The 22,579-nt window shown below is 42.3% G+C and overlaps 1 protein-coding gene across 1 annotated transcript; it reads left to right on the top strand.

Annotated features, from left to right (window-relative positions):
• Positions 1-7,928: 7,928 nt before the first annotated feature.
• On the top strand, positions 7,929-18,659 carry si:dkey-206d17.12 (PIN_Zc3h12-like domain-containing protein). Its single transcript, XM_010873527.4, has 6 exons — positions 7,929-8,312; positions 10,166-10,584; positions 12,215-12,354; positions 14,984-15,218; positions 16,596-16,696; positions 16,886-18,659. Exons 2-6 carry the CDS (start codon positions 10,166-10,168, stop codon positions 17,881-17,883), a joined length of 1,893 nt encoding a protein of 630 aa, XP_010871829.2. The 5' UTR covers positions 7,929-8,312; the 3' UTR covers positions 17,884-18,659.
• The last annotated feature ends 3,920 nt before the right edge of the window (positions 18,660-22,579 follow it).

Genomic DNA, 22,579 nt, shown 5'->3' with positions numbered 1-22,579 from the left:
ACATCTTTTTAATTTACAGTATCTCAAAGAGCACAATATATTTCACATGTTGGAGCCTCACCCTCAATCTCGTTCACTACCTTAATGAGAGTGCTCTTAATGAGAGTGCTCTTCTTAATCAAGGGTGCAAATCATTTTCGAGGTGACTGTTGTTGTGAGGATAGCACCAGACTGTCTCAATGAAGGAGTCCAGAAAGGGAACAGATCCCCTTTGATGGTCCTCATAGACCTGAACCCCAGCCTGCTCAAGAAGCACACCAGCAAGAGGACTGAGGCTAATGAGAACTGAGGCTGATGAAAACTAAGGCTGATAAACTGAGACAGGGGAGGACTGTGGCTGATGAGAACTGAGGCTGATGAAAACTAAGGCTGATAAACTGAGACAGGGGAGGACTGTGGCTGATGAGAACTGAGGCTGATGAAAACTAAGGCTGATAAACTGAGACAGGGGAGGACTGTGGCTGATGAGAACTGAGGCAGGGAAGAACTAAGACTGATGAAAACTGAAGCAGAGGAGAACTGAGGCAGGGGACAACAAAGACTGATGAAAACTGAGGCAGAGGAGAACTAAGGTTGATGAGAACTGAGGCGGGAGAGGACTGAGACTGATCAGGCTGATGAAACAGAGTAAGATTGATGCCTGTGAAGGACTGAGGTGTTTTCAAGTTATAAGACAGATTAGTGGAGATGGCGGTTGTGCTATCGGACATAAAACAATGGGGATGTAGTGTGTGTGCAAGGGTTTGAGTTTGGGCAGGTAAATTATGCAAAGTTCTTTTATCTTTTATGTACCATATGAGCCTTATAGCAGTGTCTTACATTCTTACACTCAAATCTAAGAGATGGTTCCACGAACAGCTTCAAAGTCAACCTCTCTGGAAAATTAGAGGATGCTACAATCACTTTACAGGTTAGGAAATATAGAGTTATGTAAATATCTTACTGAAGATTACTAAAAATATTTAGATAAAACTCATTTTACTCTCTGTTTTGTAGTTGGGCAATTCATGCTATGTAGCTTTTAAATGGGGATATGGTTTGAGTTAATAAAATAGCTAATACAATCTTTATGTGCATTCTATGATTAAGTAAGTTTAGTAAGAAAAAAACATTTTAAGTTAGGTTTGGGGAATATTTTTTTGCATTATTCAGGCAGGTTGTAAGAGAGGGTACAAAGAGGAAGGAAACAGGTTTAAGGGTGAAGTTTGGGACTGAAACCTGGTCTATGGGGGACCACAGGCTCTACACACGGGCACTACACATCGTCGAACATTAAATGAGATTCATGTATTTCCATATGAACTCTCTTTCACAGACTGGCTCCTTTAAATACAACCCTGGGAGTCCCTCTGTTCCTATGTCTCCTCTTTTTGTAAGTACAAGATACCTTCTTGGAAACACATCATAAAACATTATACTGTATTACAGTATAGTCTCATGAATGCAGAATAATAGAAATATCTTTTATGTATTTTCCTTTACAGGATGTTCACAACTGTTTGTGGCTCGGGTTTTAATGATGACCCAAATCTTGATGAAAAATCATATAAGGAAAATTGGATGGAGTCTATTCCTGATGATAAACTTCTTTCGGCTGTTACCATCCCTGGAACACATCAGAGCTTAAATTTGTATGATTGGCCATTTTCAAAACGTCAGGTTTGGACCTTGGAGAAGCAGCTGAAAGCAGGATTGCGGTATTTTGATATAAAGGTTAGGAAGACTAAAAACTACCTTTATGTCGGGAATTGGAGAATTGTAATACACAAGTTCGATGAGATCTTGAAAATCCTGATGGATTTCTTGGACAAACACTCAAGTGAGACTTTAATTTTGAGAGTGACACTACCAGAAAAGGAGTCTAAGGAAGCTAGGCAATCCATAAAAAATCTGACTGAAAAATATGAAGATAAAGTATGGACAAAGACGTATGTCCCTTCCATGCGAAATGCAAGAAAAAAGATTGTCTTCATGCAGACAACACATTTCAATATTGGAACCATTAACCATAACACTTTTGTCAATGGTGACGAAAAGTTCAAGGACATTGAACACAAAATGAAGAAAATTAAGCAACGATTGAAAGAAGCTAAAGAGAACTGTGCTCGTGTAATCACACTGACCAGCATCTACTCCACTGACTTTAAACCCCCTAAATCTCTGGCCAAAGTGGTTAATGATCGTCTCAATGAGCTCATAGTTACACTACATAGAGACTCTGACCAACAAAACTGCTTAGGAATAATCAACATGGACTTCCCCAGTCCTGAACTCATTCAGAACATCATTGAAGTAAATGGGAAACTATGGAATGTTTCACCTGAACACCCATCAGAGACTGAACCAGCACAGCTTGAACAAGAGCCTGAACCAGCACTTGACCCAGAACCAGCACCTGAACCAGAGCCAGAACCTGAACCAGCAGGGCCTGAACCGGGACCTGAACCAGGAGAGCTTGAACCAGCAACAGAACCAGCAGAGTCTGAACCGACAGAGCCTGAACCTGTAGAGCCTGAACCAGTAGAGCCTGAACCAACAGAGCCTGAACCCGCACCTGAACCAGCAGAGCCTGAACCAGTAGAGCCTGAACAAGAACCTGAACCAGCAGAGCCTGAACCAGCAGAGCCTGAACCAGAGACAGATCCGGCACAGCCTGAACCAGCACCAGAACCAACAGAGCCTGAACCAGTAGAGCCTGAACCAGAGCCAGAACCAGAACATGAACGAGCAGAGCCTGAACCAGTAGAGTCTGAACCAGAGCCAAAACCAGAACCTGAACCAGCAGAGCTTGAACCAGCACCAGAACCAGCAGAGTCTGAACCAACAGAGCCTGAACCTGTAGAGCCTGAACCAGTAGAACCTGAACCAACAGAGCCTGAACCTGCACCAGAACCAGCAGAGCCTGAACCAGTAGAGCCTGAACAAGAACCAGAACCAGCAGAGCCTGAACCAGGAGAACCTGAACCAACAGAGCCTGAGCCAGCAGAGCCTGAACCAGTAGAGCCTGAACCAGAACCAGAACATGAACCAGCAGAGCCTGAACCAGCAGAGCCTGAACTGGGACCTGAACCAGGAGAGCTTGAACCCGCACCAGAACCAGCAGAGCCTGAACCAGTAGAGCCTGAACAAGAACCAGAACCAGCAGAGCCTGAACCAGCACCTGAACCAGAGCCAGAACCAGCAGAGTCTGAACCGACAGAGCCTGAACCTGTAGAGCCTGAACCAGGAGAACCTGAACCAACAGAGCCTGAACCCGCACCAGAACCAGCAGAGCCTGAACCAGTAGAGCCTGAACAAGAACCAGAACCGGCAGAGCCTGAACCAGCACCAGAACCAGCAGAGTCTGAACCGACAGAGCCTGAACCTGTAGAGCCTGAACCAGGAGAACCTGAACCAACAGAGCCTGAACCCGCACCAGAACCAGCAGAGCCTGAACCAGTAGAGCCTGAACAAGAACCAGAACCGGCAGAGCCTGAACCAGCACCAGAACCAGCAGAGTCTGAACCGACAGAGCCTGAACCTGTAGAGCCTGAACCAGGAGAACCTGAACCAACAGAGCCTGAACCCGCACCAGAACCAGCAGAGCCTGAACCAGTAGAGCCTGAACAAGAACCAGAACCGGCAGAGCCTGAACCAGCACCAGAACCAGCAGAGTCTGAACCGACAGAGCCTGAACCTGTAGAGCCTGAACCAGGAGAACCTGAACCAACAGAGCCTGAACCCGCACCAGAACCAGCAGAGCCTGAACCAGTAGAGCCTGAACAAGAACCAGAACCAGCAGAGCCTGAACCAGCACCAGAACCAGCAGAGTCTGAACCGACAGAGCCTGAACCTGTAGAGCCTGAACCAGGAGAACCTGAACCAACAGAGCCTGAGCCAGCAGAGCCTGAACCAGGAGAGCTTGAACCAGCACCAGAACCAACAGAGCCTGAACCAACAGAGTCTGAACCTGTAGAGCCTGAACCAGTAGAACTTGAACCAACAGAGCCTGAACCCGCACCTGAACCAGCAGAGCCTGAACCAGTAGAGCCTGAACAAGAACCTGAACCAGCAGAGCCTGAACCAGCAGAGCCTGAACTCGCACCTGAAACAGAACCAGAACCAGGAGAGTCTGAACCAACAGAGCCTGAACCAGAGCCAGAACCAGAACCAGAACATGAACCAGCAGAGACTGAACCAGTAGAGTCTGAACCAGAGTCAAAACCAGAACCTGAACCAGCAGAGCCTGAACCAGGAGAGCCTGAACCAGCAGAGCCTGAACCAAAGACAGAACCTGAAGCTGAACCAGCAGAGCCTGAACCAGCAACAGAACCAGCAGAGTCTGAACCAACAGAGCCTGAACCTGTAGAGCCTGAACCAGTAGAACCTGAACCAACAGAGCCTGAACCCGCACCTGAACCAGCAGAGCCTAAACAAGAACCTGAACCAGCAGAGCCAGAACCCACAGAACCTGAACCAGCAGAGCCTGAACCAGCAGAGCCTGAACCAGTAGAACCTGGACAAATAGAGCCTGAACCAGCAGAGCCTGGACAAGAACCTGATCCAGCAGAGCCTGAACCAGTACAACCTGGACAAACAGAGCTTGAACCCACACCTGAACCACAGCCAGAACCAGGACAGTCTGAATCAGCAGAGCCTGAACCAGAGCCAGAACCTGAACCAGCAGAGACTGAACCAACAGAGCTTGAACCAGTACCTGAACCAGCAGAGACTGAACCAACAGAGCCTGAACCAGCACCTGAACCAACAGAGACTGAACCAACAGAGCCTGAACCAGCACCTGAACCAGCAGAGTCTGAACCAGCAGAGCCTGAACCACCACCTGAACCAACAGAGCCTGAACAAGCACCTGAACCAGCAGAGCCTGAACAAGAACCAGAACCTGAACCAGCAGAGCCTGAACCAGCACCTGAACCAGAGCCAGAACCTGAAACAGCAGAGACTGAACCAGCGGAGCCTGAACCAGGAGTGTCTGAACCAACAGAGCCTGAACCAGTACCTGAACCAGCAGAGCCTGAACCAGGAGTGCCTGAACCAGCAGAGCCTAAACCAGAACTTGAACCAGCAGAGCCTGAACCAGAGGCAGAATCTGAACCAGCAGAGCCTGAACCAGCACCTGAACCAGAGCCAGAACCTGAAACAGCAGAGACTGAACCAGGAGTGTCTGAACCAACAGAGCCTGAACCAGTACCTGAACCAGCAGAGCCTGAACCAGGAGTGCCTGAACCAGCAGAGTCTGAACCAGCAGAGCCTGAACCAGCAGAGCCTGAATCAACAGAGCTTGAACCAGCAGAGCCTAAACCAGAACTTGAACCAGCAGAGCCTGAACCAGAGCCAGAATCTGAACCAGCAGAGCCTGAACCAGCACCTGAACCAGAGCCAGAACCTGAAACAGCAGAGACTGAACCAGGAGTGTCTGAACCAACAGAGCCTGAACCAGTACCTGAACCAGAAGAGCCTGAACCAGGAGTGCCTGAACCAGCAGATTCTGAACCAGCAGAGCCTGAATCAACAGAGCTTGAACCAGCAGAGCCTAAACCAGAACTTGAACCAGCAGAGCCTGAACCAGAGCCAGAATCTGATCCAGCAGAACTTGAACCTGCACCTGAACCAGCAGAGCCTGAACCAACAGAGCCTGAGCCAGCACCTGAACCAGTAGAGCCTAAACTAACACCTGAACCAGCAGAGGCTGAACTCGTAGGTCCAGAACCAGCAGAGCCTAAACCAGCAGAATCTAAACCAGCAGGTCCAGAACCTGCAGACCCTGAACCAGCACCTAAACCAGCAGATCCTAAACCAACACAAGAATCAAAGATAAACAAGAAAAAGAAAAATTGTCATAAGAAACACAAAATACAACAAACCTGACTCAATTAAGCATTAATCAAGAATCTGCATTTCACAGGTATCTAACCCCAGAGTATCAAACTATATGGAAACCTTAATAAAGTACCTTGTTCCAAAAACATGAACATTTTTATTGAATACCATCTCAATTTGTCTTTCCAACCTTTTCGTCTAAACATCCATGTTGAGGCCATGGTGGGAGGCAACTAAATCAAACTGCCACAATGTACAACATACATGCTGCCCATTAAATATTGTTTTTCACCTAAATCCCAAGCACGCCACAAATATGCCCCAAGCATACCAGCGGGGTTAACTGAAATTTTGTCAGCAGTTTGAAGAAGCATCAGAAATGTTTACAAAACAAAATAATCTAGCATCTCCAGTCTTTGGGGTCACTTAGAAATGTCCTTGTTTTTGAAAGAAAAGCAAATTTTTTGTTCATTAGAGTAACATCTAAGTGATAAGAAATGCAGTGTAAACATTGTTAATGTTGTAAATGATTATTGTATAACGATCTGAGGAACAGGATGCCAAGCACAGAGCTAACAGACATTGACAGATTTAGTAACAAATTTGGACAGGCAAAAAAAAATGTCAGGAACACAAGAACAAGGGAGGCAGGCTGGCAATGACTCGACAAAGGCTGAACAGAACTGGGCAGACTAAATAGGGAGCCAATGAAGGCAAAGTAAAAACAGGAGAAAGCAATCAGAACAAAAAGGACAGGCTACATTCAGGAACAAACGCCCAAACAAAACAGAACAGAACCTCACATACAGTATTGTAGCTGGAAATTGCTGATTTTCAATGGAATATCTACATAGGTGTACATAGGCCCATTATCAGAAACAATTACTCTTGTGTTTGCTAATCCAAGTCAATCATTTTAAAAGGCTAATTGATCATTAGAAAAACCCTTTTGCAGTTATGAATAGAAAGAGGAGTGGGAGGTCCCAGTGCACAACTGAGCAAGATACATGAGAGTGTTTAATTTGATGAACAGATGCCTCACAGGTCCTTAACTGGCAGCTTCATTAAATAGTCTGGGATGCAGGCCTTCTAGGCAGAGTTACAAAGAAAAAGTGATATCTCAGACTGGCCAATGAAAAGAAAAGATTAAGATGGGCAAAAGAACACAGACACTGGACAGAGGAAGAACTCTGCCTAGAAGGCCAGCATCCCAGAGTCGCCTCTTCACTGTTGACGCTGCGACTGGTGTTTTGTGGGTACTATTTAATGAAGCTGCCAGTTGAGGACCTGTGAGGTGTCTGTTTCTCAAACTAGACATTCATGTATTTGTCCTCTTCCTCAGTTGTGCACCGGGACCTCCTCTTTCCATCCAGCTTCAATGGTCATTTACGACATAAACAATGTCTACACTGTATTTCTGATCAATTTGATGTTATTTTAATGGACTAAACATTTGTTTAAAAAAAAAAGAAGACATTTCTAAGTGACTCCAAACTTTTGAACGGTAGTATAAGTGTCATTTTGGAATGACCTGGCCTTCATCATCCGTTTATGGTGTAGGACAATGAATAGTAGATATATTCCGGATCCATCAATGTAATCTTAAACCCATACTTCCTGTACTAATTTTGTATTGTATATAATAGTGTCTATGGAGGTTATTATGTGTGTTTAATCACGTGTCGTACTGTGTAATTTTCTAAGTTGTGTGGACCCCAGAAAGAGTATCTATTGTTGTTGGCATTAGTGGATGTCCTAATAAAATTCCAAATCCTTAATCGTATTGCAAAGGAAATGCAGTGCAAGCCTTGTCTCTCACATCATTCACAAGACTGTGGGTAACTTAGAGGGGGGAAAAATATGGGCAGAAATATGTAGTATTCTATTTTAGAATTAAGAAGAAAATATATAGTTCCTAATTTGAGTATAATATATTGATAATACGAATTTTACATACTGAATACTGAATATTGAAGATGTCTGATTCAAGTACTGCAGTATCTGCTTTGTCAAACATTGAGATTAAGAATTTGTGTGGCTCGTTACACTAGGTAAGCGTTGTAGTGCAAGATTACACATATTCATGGTAATCAGACTTGGACAGCCTTAGAAAGTACACAGCGGCACTGCAGTACCACATGTAGACTGTTTAGCCTGAAAACGATAAGCCTATCATAAAGAGGTGAATAGGTAAATCAATGGTATTAAGAGGGAATATGTGTACCTAACAACATAAAACATCGGACATTTTAATTACCAAGTCAATGAAAGACCAACTGCCGTAACCCTGTTTCTTTACCAATGAAAGACAGACGGGGAAACCCCTGTTTCCTCGTGACTAGTTTAAGCGGATGACTTTCTCCTTGCCTAGACTATTAGCCGGTGTCTACCGTGAAACTGCTCACACCAAGAGCATTTTTTTTTGACATAGCCTACATAGATTACACGGACACGAAAATGAAATCCTGAAACCGTTGAACAAAAAGTTACTGGTGAGTTATTACTTTTAAGGACTTACTTTTGTCATTTTGGCTACATATATGTATCCTGATCACAGTGTCAAAAGCTCAGGAAGCCAGACTATGAGCTAGCATTTTTGTAGTTTGATGTTTTCCCGAAACTAACGAACTTGGCAGAACCTCGGGTTGATATCGGAGACGAATGTCTCAGACAATGAACACAGGCAATTCATAGAATATAATTTAATACATTTCCTAAAAAAGCCGTCAGCATTGAACACTGCATCCCACTGATGGCTTGCCTCTGAAGAAGCAGTAAAAATCAGGGTCTGTCCTGGACAATGCATGTATTGGAGACAGATGCTGCCACTGATTTTGGAGTGCCATCTTACCTCCTGTCTTAAGGTCAAATCTCAATGTCCCAGGGCATTGAGTCGGACATAGCCCAATGTAGGGTGGCTGCCTTTGGGATGGGATGAAAAGTGGTTCTCCTGACTAGTGTGTCCACTAAAGCTTTAATGACACTAAAGGTTCTCAATAAGACTCTCATTATCATGGCCCGTCATTCATCCCCTTGACTCTTGGTTATGGAAGTATTATTAGTAGTAAATATGTGCAATCAATTATGTAAGTCACTCTGGATATCTTGAGTAAGCCAAACGGCAAAGAAACCCGTAATCTTAGTTTGTCTCAATTCATTAAATAAGGCTATCAGTTTAAAATGTGTTAAACCATGTGCCAACATTGCAATGTTGTGCGATAATATTCTTTGAAACCTTAAAATAGTTATTGACCATAATAGTATTTAATAACGATCTAGTTGGTTATGTTTTTCACCATTTCTAAGAACTGTTTATGCATACCCTTACCAATTAGGTGCATTCCCACTGACTTTGTCATGCAAGTTCCTTGATCCTGTCTTGATAAAAATACTAGCTAAAGGCAATCTTATCTCATGTATATTTTATTTACATGAACCCCACAATCATCCATATAAACACTAACCTGTCAATAAATTATTGTGAGAAGGTAATTAATCAGTGTATTGATTATTGATTTTCATCCATTTATTTACTATTTGTTGACATTATGAAAGAAATATGTATGCGAGTACACTGGTCAAGTTCTCCAAAATTTGTGTATTTTTTGCAGGTGATCAGTTAACGTTGTGTTACCTTTGTCCTGCTCTAGGTTCTGTAACTTCTCCCAGGCTAACATCCAACACAAGCTAGCTTGATACTTTAAACCTATGCTGGCAATTAGTCACTAAATGGGTTAAGAACACTTTATGTTTGGAAACTTAAATGACAAAACGCAGCTACGCATTTTCTGCAGATATTTCATCTTTGAATCATTTGTCGCAGTAGACATTTAGCATACATTTTGTGAATAATTGGTCACTTAAAGAATTTGAGATTTTTCTGCTTTTTTGTCACCAAACATAACAACAATCATGTTATAACTGTAAATTGCTGAAAGTATATTTTGTTACTGTTGAATTGCCCCTCAGCCAACAAAGTTCTTGTCTGTGTTATAGAGTACTAAACATTATAATGTATAACATAGGACACGAATGATAGCTAAAACTATTGGAACCCACAGTGTTACTAGACCACTGGTGCATGTAGAGCTGGTAAAGCCGGTGTGTTTATTTTAACCACATATTATTTAGTCACTTTGTCATAAAATGTAAATAATAGCCTTTTGGGGAAGCATTCAACTTTTAAATAGCTCTTTCAAACACTGACATATTTTATTTCATGTGTTCCACAGTTGTGATATACATCTTTTGTACAAAAGTCCTGCACCAACGGACCAGAACAAATTCCTATTTTGTTGTGAAACTTACTTGACAATAAAACCCTCTCTGATTCTGATTGTGATAGATGATGCCAGCCTTCCATAATAATCCACCACCCCATTTCATCTATGAGAGAATGCACCGCAGTGGCCCCCACTGTCCTGCCGCAGAGGAGAGCGGTGAGACACCCCCAGACCCTGGAGAGGCTCAGCTGGACTTCTACCGTAAACTGGGCTATTCCCCAGCACAGGTCTGGACCGTGCTGCGGAGGTTTGGCCTAAACATAGACACTAACAGTGTCCTGGGGGAGCTTGTACGGACTGGAGTTAACCCCGATGAGATGGAGATGGAGAAGGAGAGGGAAAATGTGGGAGGCCTGGATGCCTCCCAAGGGGAGGCTGTCGGAAGCCTACCTGTCACACCATCCAGCTGGGAGGATGTAGGCTGTGAGGAAAGAGATGCCCTGAGACCCATAGTGATCGATGGGAGCAATGTGGCCATGAGGTGAGAAACTCTCAACTGATTTGTGGTCATTGCCTTTGTTACTCTGTCCATTTTGCTGCTTTGAATCTGATTTGGTAGGCCACTTGAAGCCACATGTCCACCATCTTGGCCCTTCTATAGGAGGCAGTACCAAATAGGAATATGGGATTTCAATTAAATGTTCCTTACACACATTAACTAGTCTTTTTTTGTAGTGGTGCTAATATCTTGAATAAACCTTAAAATATAGGTTTTAAAGTTTTTAAAATATATATTTAAATAGATTAGGAGTACCAAGAGGGCTGTATGGTGGCGTCAGTACGGCCAGCAGTCACCTAAAGTTAAACTCAACTGGAAACACTGTTTATATTTGTGTTTCTAAGATATATTGGTTTAGCAGAAAGCCCATAGAGAAAGTTGTTATAGAATGAGCAAAATTATCCCTTATGTCCCCAAGAAAGGGTAATTGTCTTATATATTTTTCTAATGAAATGTTTCCACTAACCCTTCATAATAAGGCTCTATCTAGAAGTCAGAGATGCCAACAGTAGTTCAGCCCAGTCAGTCAAGTGTCACTGTCAGCCTGAGTCTCTCACACCGCCCTTATTCCACCTTAAGCGAGTCCTGTTTTTTTTTGGCTTGTTAGCATTTCCATACAACGCTCAAGCTGGCACAGGCATAGCTCTACCTCATCGCTCTTGTATGCAAATCTGAACATGCAGATCAGTGCACAGTAAAATGGGAAGAGGCCTCACTGCATGTAATGCCATGCCAGATCCTTAGGGCCAATAAGGCATGACTGTCGGCTTATTTTGCTTTAAACTTTGGTATTAGCCCTACTTAAAGTGCTTTCCAAATTGAATCCTTTTTCCATAAGGTGTTAACACCTTATCCAAACCATGTGAGCCCTGAACTGCTGAGTGCTGGTTTGCTAATAGTCACAGTGAATAATGGCATCTAAAGAGTTTGATTGAAAATGAAAAAAGAAAAGAGTTGAATGCCATTAGATCAAAGGATATTTGTTAATATTTAAGTTGATGATAAATGGATCCATTGCAATAGTCTGTCTTTACCATAACTAGGTAGGTTTACTGACATGTGCTCCAGGATTGGCTGTCTAGAGGTTATAGTAGGACTGGTGCTATATGTAGTTGAAAGGTGACCTAATGTGAGAAGACTTCCCATTTTATTTGTGTGTACACAGTTAAAGATTTGCAATGCAAATGCTGTGATATTGTGTGTAGTTAAGTGCTTTTCACTGGAAGGAAACAGTTTTCATCGCAGTTCCTCTCTCCAACAAAGCTGTCATTAATATAGCCCCTGTGGTACAGTAAAAAATCCAAATGGCTCCCTCATTTCCATTTATGGTGTACTTCTTCCATTTATAGCCCCATAAGACTCTGGTCAAAAGTAATGTTCTATCTAGGAAATAGGGTTACATTTTGTACTCAAACAAAGTCAGTGTTCTATGAATATCCCTTACCACACAGATAAATCATTGTGAATGGACATTTAGTACAACTAGCTTTCTTGATCAACATTGTTTGTTTCTATTGCTCATGTGTTGTAGCCATGGCAATGAGGATTTGTACAAGCAAGGATATGGTTCACTTGCTTGTTCACCAATAGTTATTTTGCCTCTCTGTTGTAGCCATGGGAACAAGGAAGTGTTTTCGTGTCTGGGAATCCAGCTGGCTGTGAACTTCTTCCTGGATATGGGTCATAATGATATTACAGTGTTTGTTCCTTCATGGAGGAAAGAGCAGACGAGGGCAGATGTCCCTATCTCAGGTAAAGATGTCAGAAATACACCTCCCAGGGTCCAATGTCTACTTCCTTCTCTGTATTACAAAAGCCCTTTATTGCATGTAATCTAGAAAGCTCAAGCTAAATATACAGTAATTGGGTGGACATGTATCCAACGTGAGATTCAATGCTATATTCATAAAAATTGCACATGTAGTATATTATGTAATCTGTGATATATCAACTATGGGTTATCTGCATACAAGGTCTCTTTGGTCTGGACAAGCTGGTCTCTTTGGTCTGGACAATTTTTATAGTTTTTTTTGTGTGTGAGCAAGAAGCAGAAGCAGTTTCTGAACCTGAGGCAGAGGCAAAACCGTTTATACATAAAACAGATCAGGGTTGAAATTATTGCCACTCCCCCAGCTACTCTGCAAGTGAGAGTAGTACAGACCAGGAGGGAAAAACCCAACACGGATATGTTTCTGTTTTTATATGGCAACCTAGTTTAAACCGTATCTCCTTAATAGTTATTTCATGCTCAGCTGATAAAAAAGGGACTTTTCTAAACATCTCTATTACTTCCTTTCATACATATTGCCTTCTCATGGCACGATGATTGGAGGCTTGGCTTACTTAGTTATTCCAGCTGCCAAAGTCAATGTTTTTCAATTTGCCAATTAAACTAAATTAATCATTATCCAACTACAGTCGATATAAAAAGTCTACACACCCCTGTTAAAATGCCAGGTTCTTGTGATGTAAAAGAATGAGACAAAGATAAATAATGTGGGAACTTTTTCCACTTTTAATGTGACCTATAATGTAAACAATTCAATTGAAAAACAAACTGAAATCTTTGAGGGGGAAACATTTGAACTGAAAACCTTACAATAACCTGGTTGCATAAGTGTGCACACCCTCTTGTAACTGGGGATATGGCTGTGTTCAGAATTAACCAATCACCTTCAAACTCATGTTAAATAGAAGTCATTACACACCTGCCATCATTTAAAGTGACTCTGACTAATCACAAATAAAGTTCAGCTATTCTAGTAGGATTTTCCTGACGTTTTCTTAGTTGCATCTCATGGTCTGCAGAGAGCTTCCAAAGCATCAGGGGGATCTCATTGTTGAAAAATATCAGTCAGGAGAAGGGTAAAAAAAAAATATTTCCAAAGCATTGGATATACCATGGAACACAGTGAAGGCAGTCATCATCAAGTGGAGAAAATATGGCACAACAGAGACATTATCAAGAACTGGACGTCCCTCCAAAATTGATGAAAAGACGAGAAGAAAACTGGTCAGGGAGGCTTCCAAGAGGCCTACAGCAACATTAAAGGAACTGCAGGAATTTCTGGCAAGTACTGGCTGTGTGCTACATGTGACAGCAATCTCCCATATTCTTCATATGAATGGGCTATTGGGTAGGGTGGCAAGACAGAAGCCTTTTTTTTTTACAAAGAAAAACATCCAAGCCCGGCTGACATCAAGTCTCGCAATAACACGTGGGAAAATGTGTTATGGTCTGATGAAACCAAGGTTGAACTTTTTGGCCATAATTCCAAAAGGTATTTTTGGCACAAAAACTACACTGCACATCACCCAAAGAACACCATACCCACAGTGAAGCATGATGGTGGCAGCATCATGCTTTGGGGTTGGTTTTCTTCAGCTAGAACCAGGGCCTTAGTCAGGGTGGAGGGAATTATGAATAGTTCCAAATAGAGGGCAATTCTGACACAAAACATTCAGGCGTCCGTTAGAAAGCTGAAGATAAAGTTCACCTTTCAGCACGACAATGACCCAAAGCACACACCCAAATCCACAAAAGCATGGCTTCGCCAGAAGAAGATTAATGTTTTTGAATGGCCCAGCCAGAGCCCAGACCTGAATCCAATTGAACATCTGTGGGGTGATCTGAAGAGGGTCCTCGCAATCTGACAGATTTGGAGCGCTTTTGCAAAGAAGAGTGGGCAAATGTTGCCACGTCAAGATGTGCCATGCTAAGAGACTCCTACCCAAAAAGACTGAGTGTAATAAAATCAAAAGGTTCTTCAACAAAGTATTAGTTTAAGGGTGTGCACACTTATGCCACCAGGTTATTGTGAGTTTTTAATTTTTCCCCCTCAAAGATTTCAGTTTGTTTTTCAATTGAATTGTTCACATTATAGGTCACATTAAAGGTGGAAGATTTCTGACATGATTTATCTTTGTCTCATTCTTTTACATCACAAGAACCTGGCATTTTAACAGGGGTGTGTAGACTTTTTATATCTACTGTAGTTGGATAATGATTAATTTAGTTTAATTGGCAAATTGAAAATATCTGAGGCTCCTCAATTAAACTTTATCCTTCAATGTAATATCATTGTTGTTGTCATGCTTTCACAGCGTGTGTTGTTCAAGTTACACAAGTTTTTGCGACCAAATAAGACAGTATACAATATTTTGCTCAAAGTGGAGGGAGAACACCAATGAGACAAATGTAGATAAAAACAAATAGTATATGTTAGCGAAAACCTAGTTAATGATCAAGTATTCAGAAGGTTGGAATTGTATGCACTCACTACTGTAAGTTGCTCTGAATAAGAGTTTCAGCTAAATTACTAAACTGTAAAAAATGTACAAAGAAATAAATCTAATGTTAGTGTTTTTCACTGTTCTAAAGATCAATTAATTTTGCGTGAGCTGGAGAGAAAGAAGATTGTGGTGTTCACCCCTTCACGACGTGTAGCGGGCAAACGAGTGGTCTGCTATGACGATCGCTTCATCGTCAAGCTGGCGCACGAGTCTGACGGCATCATCGTGTCCAACGACACCTACCGTGACCTTCAGGGAGAGAGGCCGGAATGGAAGCGCTTCATAGAGAAGAGGCTGCTCATGTACTCGTTTGTCAATGACAAGTGAGTTTTGTGGCAACTTATTGTTGATCCTGAAATATAATAGGGCTGTCACTAATGATTATTTTCGAAATCTATTGATTCCTCTGACATGTAATTGAATAATTTGGATTTAAAAATGCAAAAACACTGCTTTCTTAAAAACATGGCTGCTTTTGCATCTTAAAACTGCTGACATGCACTTAATACAAAAAATGCCCCTAATTTTTAAATACACAAACACATTAATCAAGTTTGAGCTCAATATTTTTATGTAGATAAATAAATAACTTCATTAAAAGAACAAAGAATTGCAACATTTCCAATATTCTGCCTACAATTCATTGGGCTGGACGACAAAACAACGTTTTGCACACTGTGGCCTGTTAAGGTCTTTTGGCTTTGTAGGGCAGAATTATTATAAAAACTTTATTTACTGTGGTTAAGAAAAACATAATTTGACTCATTATTACTACATAAACAATATTCAGTTCACATTGGGCTTGGTTGGAATCATCTCCTTTTCTGTAAGGATATTGATTTTCATTAGGCTACACTCTTTACGTCATGTGTCCTAGGTGATAGGAGACAGGATTATCAAGGCTTCCAAATTCACATGTGCCAATGACAACAGGAACTTCTCCTTTCTAGCTGGTCAGCTCCGCTGGTCCATTCCCTTTCTGTACCAACGAGGCTGAAACCTCACTTTTCCTTGCCTGACACTGAAGCCTTCATTAATGGATGGTTCTTGCATCAAATGTTTAAACATTGATGATGCTGTAAAATGCAGGCAGTTAATACGCTATTGTAAAATCCAATAACGGCAGACAGGCCCGGCTACAGGATGCAATGACTGAGTGGGCATTTTTCAAACATGAGGGGGCATATATAATTCATATACCATTTGCTGTGATTATGGGGCAACAAAACTGAGGAGGCACAAAATCTATCTGGAGGGGCAATGCCCCCTTTTAACCCCCATGGCTCCGGGCCTGGTGGCAGACAACAGAGTTTGTGCTTTTAATGTGAAAGGCTCCCAAAGCTTGGGACATTTTTTCCAGAACAACCTGTACTGTCCTCAATGTTCACTGTCTTAGCTGCCATGATGCATATAAGACCTAAGGCAATTAATTCTGAAAAATATATATTTTTTAATAGATTTATTTGAATTACTCCATGAACCGTGACAACTCTAAAATACACATAGTGGTCAAATCATGAATGTTATACTAATAACTCATAATAGTTTGATTTCTATAACTTATGAATAAACCATAATATATTTATAGTGGTTTATAAGTCAACTATTGTGGTAACCAAATTAGTTTGCCATTATTGTATAGTACATTATTTGTCCACAGTGTGGTGTGAATCTAAACTCTACTGTTCTCCCTCCATTAGGTTCATGCCCCCAGACGACCCACTTGGTCGCCATGGTCCCACTCTGGATAATTTTCTGCGGAAGTTTCCTCGGTTACCACAGAAACAGCCATGCCCTTATGGTGAGGTTCTGCCTGTGCCATGGTAGTCCTGTGGTTGACATTAACACAAACACTTGGACTAACACTTATTGCAAAACTGAAACTATTTATTGTATTTTAACTGATGAAATTGATAGCCTTATTGTATTGTATTGTTTTCTAAAAACCAAACACTACTAATTAATTCTTATTTATGTTTCACAAATTCAGGAAAGAAATGTACTTATGGGATGAAGTGTAAATTTGACCACCCGGAGCGAGCCAACCAATCCAACTGCTCCGTGGCTGATGAGCTACGGGAGAAGGCCAAGCTGCATTTGTCATCACACAAATACCCCACCAAAGGAGCTGGACCTGCTTTTGACTTAACACTGGAGGGGATGGCCCAGAGACTGACCCTTGAACAGGGGAATGGCTCCCTAAAGAACGGCCACACCAGCGAGAACGTGCTTCTGCTCCGGGGAGGCCATCGTGCCAGCTGGAGGTCCCCGGTTAAGAAGGACAAGGCCAGCCGACACACGCCGACCAGCCTGGACCTGACCCCGTCCTGCATCTCTCAGGGCCAACTAGACTCTGGACTGGGCTCCTTTGAGAGCCAGGCGTCGGATCCCACCAGAGACTATTGTAATGCTGGGTACGGGAACTGCCATTCACAGCCTGTCCTCTGTATGAGACCACAACGCACTTCCCTGCCTAGCAGCAACCCGTCTTGTAGCTTCTGTTCCCAGCCTCAGCCATCCATGGGGGTGAACCCAGGGTACCACCAGCACCACAGCCCACGTCGTAGCATGGGTTTGGCAGGCCCTTACAGCACCCACAACCACCCAGGTGTGATGACCTACTGCTCCCCCTGTCACCTCAACGACGGCCACCCCATGTTTCCTGTCGGTATGCGTCAGTATAACCACGGGAGTGACCTCCACCAGCAGGGCATGGTCCAGCATCCACCGCAGACGTACTGGTCAGATCCGTTCGTTGCCCATCCTCAGACTCTCCGTAGCTCTGGTCAGGGGGAGCCACATAAACACTGGTCACCTAATCTGACCCAGAACAGTTCCGGTGGCTGGGAGAAGGAAGAGGTCAGGAAGAAGCTTTTGGCCATTTTTAACAGACATCTGGTGGACAAGGCCATGGACATGTTCCCTCAGCTCATGGACCCACAGAGATTGGCTGCTGAGATCCTAACCCTGCAGTCTCGAGGCCTGTGACTGGCTGTTGAGATCCTCACCCTGCAGACCTGGGGGCCTGTGATTGGCTAAAGAGATTCTCCCTCTGCTGTGTCAGGGCCTGGTGGGAATTGTAGTTTCTTTTGGTTCTGTTGAAATAATAAATTTTTAGTCTTCTGTAAAGTGACCGTATGTGCTCAAAATAAATGTGTTATTACCATGTTTCAGGGACTAAGTTTCTTAAATGTCTTTTGATATCCTAAAACTGAAGCCAATGGATTGTTGGTACAAATTTTATTTTCTAAGTGTTTATAGACCCTTGAATGTAGTAGAAAGGTTAATTAAAAAAAAAATATTTGGGGAGGAATGTTCTGTGTGTATTTACATATGTCTGTATTTGTGCCCTATGGTTTTTGCTTTGAATTAAGAGCTATGGTATTAAGAGTTTTATTGGTACTGTGCCATAATGGAGTGACATGGTTACCTAACTATTATGATAGAGAAGAGGGGATCTGAATTCCAGCTTTGGTTTACACTTATTTTTTTTATAATAAAAAATCTAAATATTCAAAAACAGAAATTGAAGAGTAGGATAACATTTGCTGATTTACTACTGTCACCATGTACTTTATATTTAAAATGCTGTATGTGAAGCAGTGTAATAGGATAACTGATATTGTCCATTATTGTGTACTTTTGTTAAAATGTAAAATGTTCAAACAGATTCAGACTTGCTGTGTTGTTTATGAGCAAAGTTATCTTATTTTATTAATGCAGTTGTATACAGTTAATAGATTATTATTGAAGTGTTTATGCAATAGGCCTACAATTTAAATAAAACTATATAAAATTTACAAGTTATATATTTGAATTGTGTATTATTTTACAAAATGCAGAAGACATTATAGCAAGCCTGACATACTGTAAGATAATTTCAAACTTAAAGCCGATGTCTGCAGTTTATATGCTGATGCTGAAACACAGGAAAATATCCCTTATTAAAGGGCCTGCTGTACACATCTCTCTACAAGGCAACATGAATTTAATCCTCAAAAAAATTACATAAAGTTCTGTTTTTATGATCAATTTAAGGGCTTATGCATCATACACCTATCTGTTGCCTTCTATCCAACTTCTCCAGCCAAAAGTGCCAATAGCAGCGTGATTGATTGCAAGGCAATTCAGAGATGTCCTCCGAACAGCCAAGAGCATCACCGGGCCCCAAGCTCCCTGCCACCCAGGACCTTTACACCAAATAATCTATGACCTAGCCAGTCCAGCCACAATTAGTTATCTATACTATGGCTTGGCAGGTGTGAGGTACCAGCGCCTCAACTCTGTAACCTACAGGAGCCCAATACAGCTTTTACCCCTAAGTCACAAGGCACAAGCCATTCATGGAAAAGTAGGTAGAATTGCATGAAAATAACATGGGTGTGTATGCGGACCCAGGGGACACTCCGGCCCTTCATGATGAATTTAGCTGTGTCCTTCCTGTGCATCAGAGATGCCCTTTCCTGGTCCAGAATCAACATGCAAGGCAGCAGGATCAGCAGCACCTGCCAGCCATTCCTCTGATGTCAGTCAATAACATGGATCACTTAGCTTCTAAAATAAGAATAATTTGATTCAGTATGTCAATGTTTGACATTAATGCAAGCTTTTTTTGCTGAAGCGCAGGTGGGGTGTAATATTTCATCATCTACACCATGTTGTTATGATCTGACAGTTGTGGCCTGTTTAAACAAGCACACACATATCATAGAAAAATGTGACGTTTCGTTTGCAGATCTATATCTCGGTGTTCTAGATTGATATCCTTCCTGTGGAGAAGTGAGATTGTGATGTAATGTACAATGTGACCCAGTGATCAAACCAAATATAAGAAGTGGTGATACATAATATATATAAAATGCACATAATGGACAACTCGTCCCTAGTGTCACATAATATAGATATTTGAAATATGATTAATAAATCTCAAACTTGGCATGTTTTATTGCCTTTTTAACTAATGCCTGGAGCCATTCACACAAGGTGTAAAAGTTTTTCTGAAATGGAAAGATAATGATTGAGTAACACAGATCTTATATAAGGGCTGCCATCTGGTTAGTAGCATTCCAATTTACTATTCTCTGTATTTATTTAAATTTCCAATCCCTATGTCTTTTATTTTTCATCTCATCTACACCTGTTGTTCACGAAACATTATGACAATACAATGTCATTTGAATAGCTAAACAGATGGACTCTTATTTGGACTACCAGAACAGTGATTCAGTGTGATACTGCTGCCCTCCTAAAGTAGACCCGGTAGCGGCGGGGGGTAACTAATTACTGTTGGTAATGTAGCTCTATTGCATTCATATGCGATCGAAGTTGTGCTTTATTATGCGATGTGATCACTAAGCTACGAAGAATGTGTAACTACTTTACTTACTAAAAGCTTTCGAATTTGCTGTTTGCTATTCTATAGCCTCCGTAATCCACACATGCTGAAATTATTTGCTTTCCATTCCTCGTGCTGATGTTACTATTCGACATTGCTAAGTGTGATAAACGTGCCCGGTCATGGAAATCATATGCCTGTCCAAAATGTTTGAACTAGCGCCAGGCCTGCCCAGAATTACAAAATATTTTTGACAATTAGTAAGTTAGTTACTTTTGCTAACAATGCATGAGACGAATGTTAAATAATGTACATTATTCTATTAGTTTCTCATGACACTAAACACTGCGTCAAAGACTTTCTCTTGATGTCACTTCCCCTTGTATCACATGGTGCCTGGTGTTATAAATGACTTCAGTACTTAAACAGGTCCGAAGCCCTAGATCACAGGTGTCAAACCGGTTCCACGGAGGGCCGAGTGTCTGCAGGTTTTCGCTCTCACCTTGTACCTGATTGATTAATGAGTTCACTAATTGGTTAGTTTCTACCCCCACCTGGTTGTTCAGGTCTGACCTGGGAACCAATTTAAAGGAAAACCCAAAGACCTGCAGACACTCGGCCCTCCGTGGAACCGGTTTGACACCCCTGCCCTAGATCTTTAGTGCAGGTTTCTACAGAACACTATAATACCTTATCCTGTCATTTCAAATACGACCACAATATTTACACATAGAATGTTTCTAAGGCTCCGGTCAACTAACCAAACCACCATGACCCTCACCAATAAACCTGGAACATCACCAGGACGCCGAAGAAGAAACCCCACCTCCCCCATCCCACCAAAGACATTCAGTTTCGTACTCATATTTTAATTTGTAGTTATTTACTTTTAATTAATTTAGGCATAGCTTTGCAATTTCTTTTTCTCCTTCCAAAAATAGGAGCGCAGTGATTGATTTTCTTTTTTTATTGGACTTTTGTTAGATTACTCAATCTGAAATTGTTGTGTCTGTGCAAAGCTTTCTCTTGAATAATAGTTATTCATGATTTTACATTTCTGTTTTGGCAGAAGCAATGCTTCAGTAGCTAGTCAGAAGGAACAACACCTGTAATATTTTTGTATTATTGTTAATGAGCATTTAGTATGGAGTACCAGTCAAAGTTTGGACACACCTAACTCATTCAAGGGTATTTCTTTATTACATATTTTCTCCACATTATTGATTAATAGTGAATACACCAAAACTATGAAATAACACATGGAAAACAGTGTTACAGAGTGGGGTTGGTAGAAGACCATCATTGTGTCTGTACTGAAGTAGTCCATATTATGACAAGAAAGCTGAAATAAACCAGAGAAATGACTGTCCATCATTACTTTAAGACATGAAGTTCTGTCAGCATGGAAAGTACATGCAAAGTACATTCGCAAAAACTATCAAGTGCTATGATGAGATTGGCTGTCATGAAGACCGCCACAGGAAATGAAACAAAGGATAAGTTCATTAGTTACCAGCCTCAGAAATCGACATTAAATAGCACCTCAGATTGCAGCCCAGATAAATGCATCACAGAGTTCAAGTAACAAACACACAACATCAATTATTCAGAGACTACGAGATTGATTTAATTAGGCCTTTATGAGCTGCAACCACTACTGAAGGACACTACTAAGAAAAAGAGATTTGTTTGGGCCAAGAAACATGAGAATGGGACATTAGACCAGTGGATTTTGATTCTTGGTTCCAACCACTGTGTATTTGTGAGACAAAATGCAGACGGCAGAGCATGACAACAGCACATGATCTAAACCATCCATCCATCATCTTCCGCTTATCCGGGGCCGGGTCGCGGGGGCAGAAGTCTAAGCTGGGATGCCCAGACTTCCCTCTCCCCAGACACTTCCTCCAGCTCTTCTGGGGGGACACCGAGGCATTCCCAGGCCAGCCGGGAGACATAGTCCCTCCAGCGTGTCCTAGGTCTTCCTCCCGATGGGACGGGACCGGAACACCTTCCTAGGAAGGCGTTTCCGGAGGCATCCGAAACAGATGCCCAAGCCACCTCAGCTGACCCCTCTCGATGTGGAGGAGCAGCGGCTCTACTCTGAGCTCCTCCCGGGTGACCGAGACATTAAATAGCACCTCAGATTGCAGCCCCACCTCAGATTGCAGCCCGTGTCCAGAGATCGGGTTGTCTAGGCCCCTGCCTTCGACTGCCGCCCGATCCTCTCCGCACCGGCCCCTTATGGTCCCTCCTGCAGGTGGTGAGCACACGGGAAGGTGGCCCCACGTCGCTCCTTCGGGTTGAGCCCGGCCGGGCCCCATGGGGAAAGGCCCGGCCACCAGGTGC

The sequence above is a fragment of the Esox lucius genome, chromosome 10 (assembly GCF_011004845.1).
Source record: "Esox lucius isolate fEsoLuc1 chromosome 10, fEsoLuc1.pri, whole genome shotgun sequence".
Taxonomy (NCBI): domain Eukaryota; kingdom Metazoa; phylum Chordata; class Actinopteri; order Esociformes; family Esocidae; genus Esox; species Esox lucius.
The sequence above is the reverse complement of the archived record's forward strand: the minus strand, read 5'-3'. Positions and strand labels throughout refer to the sequence as shown.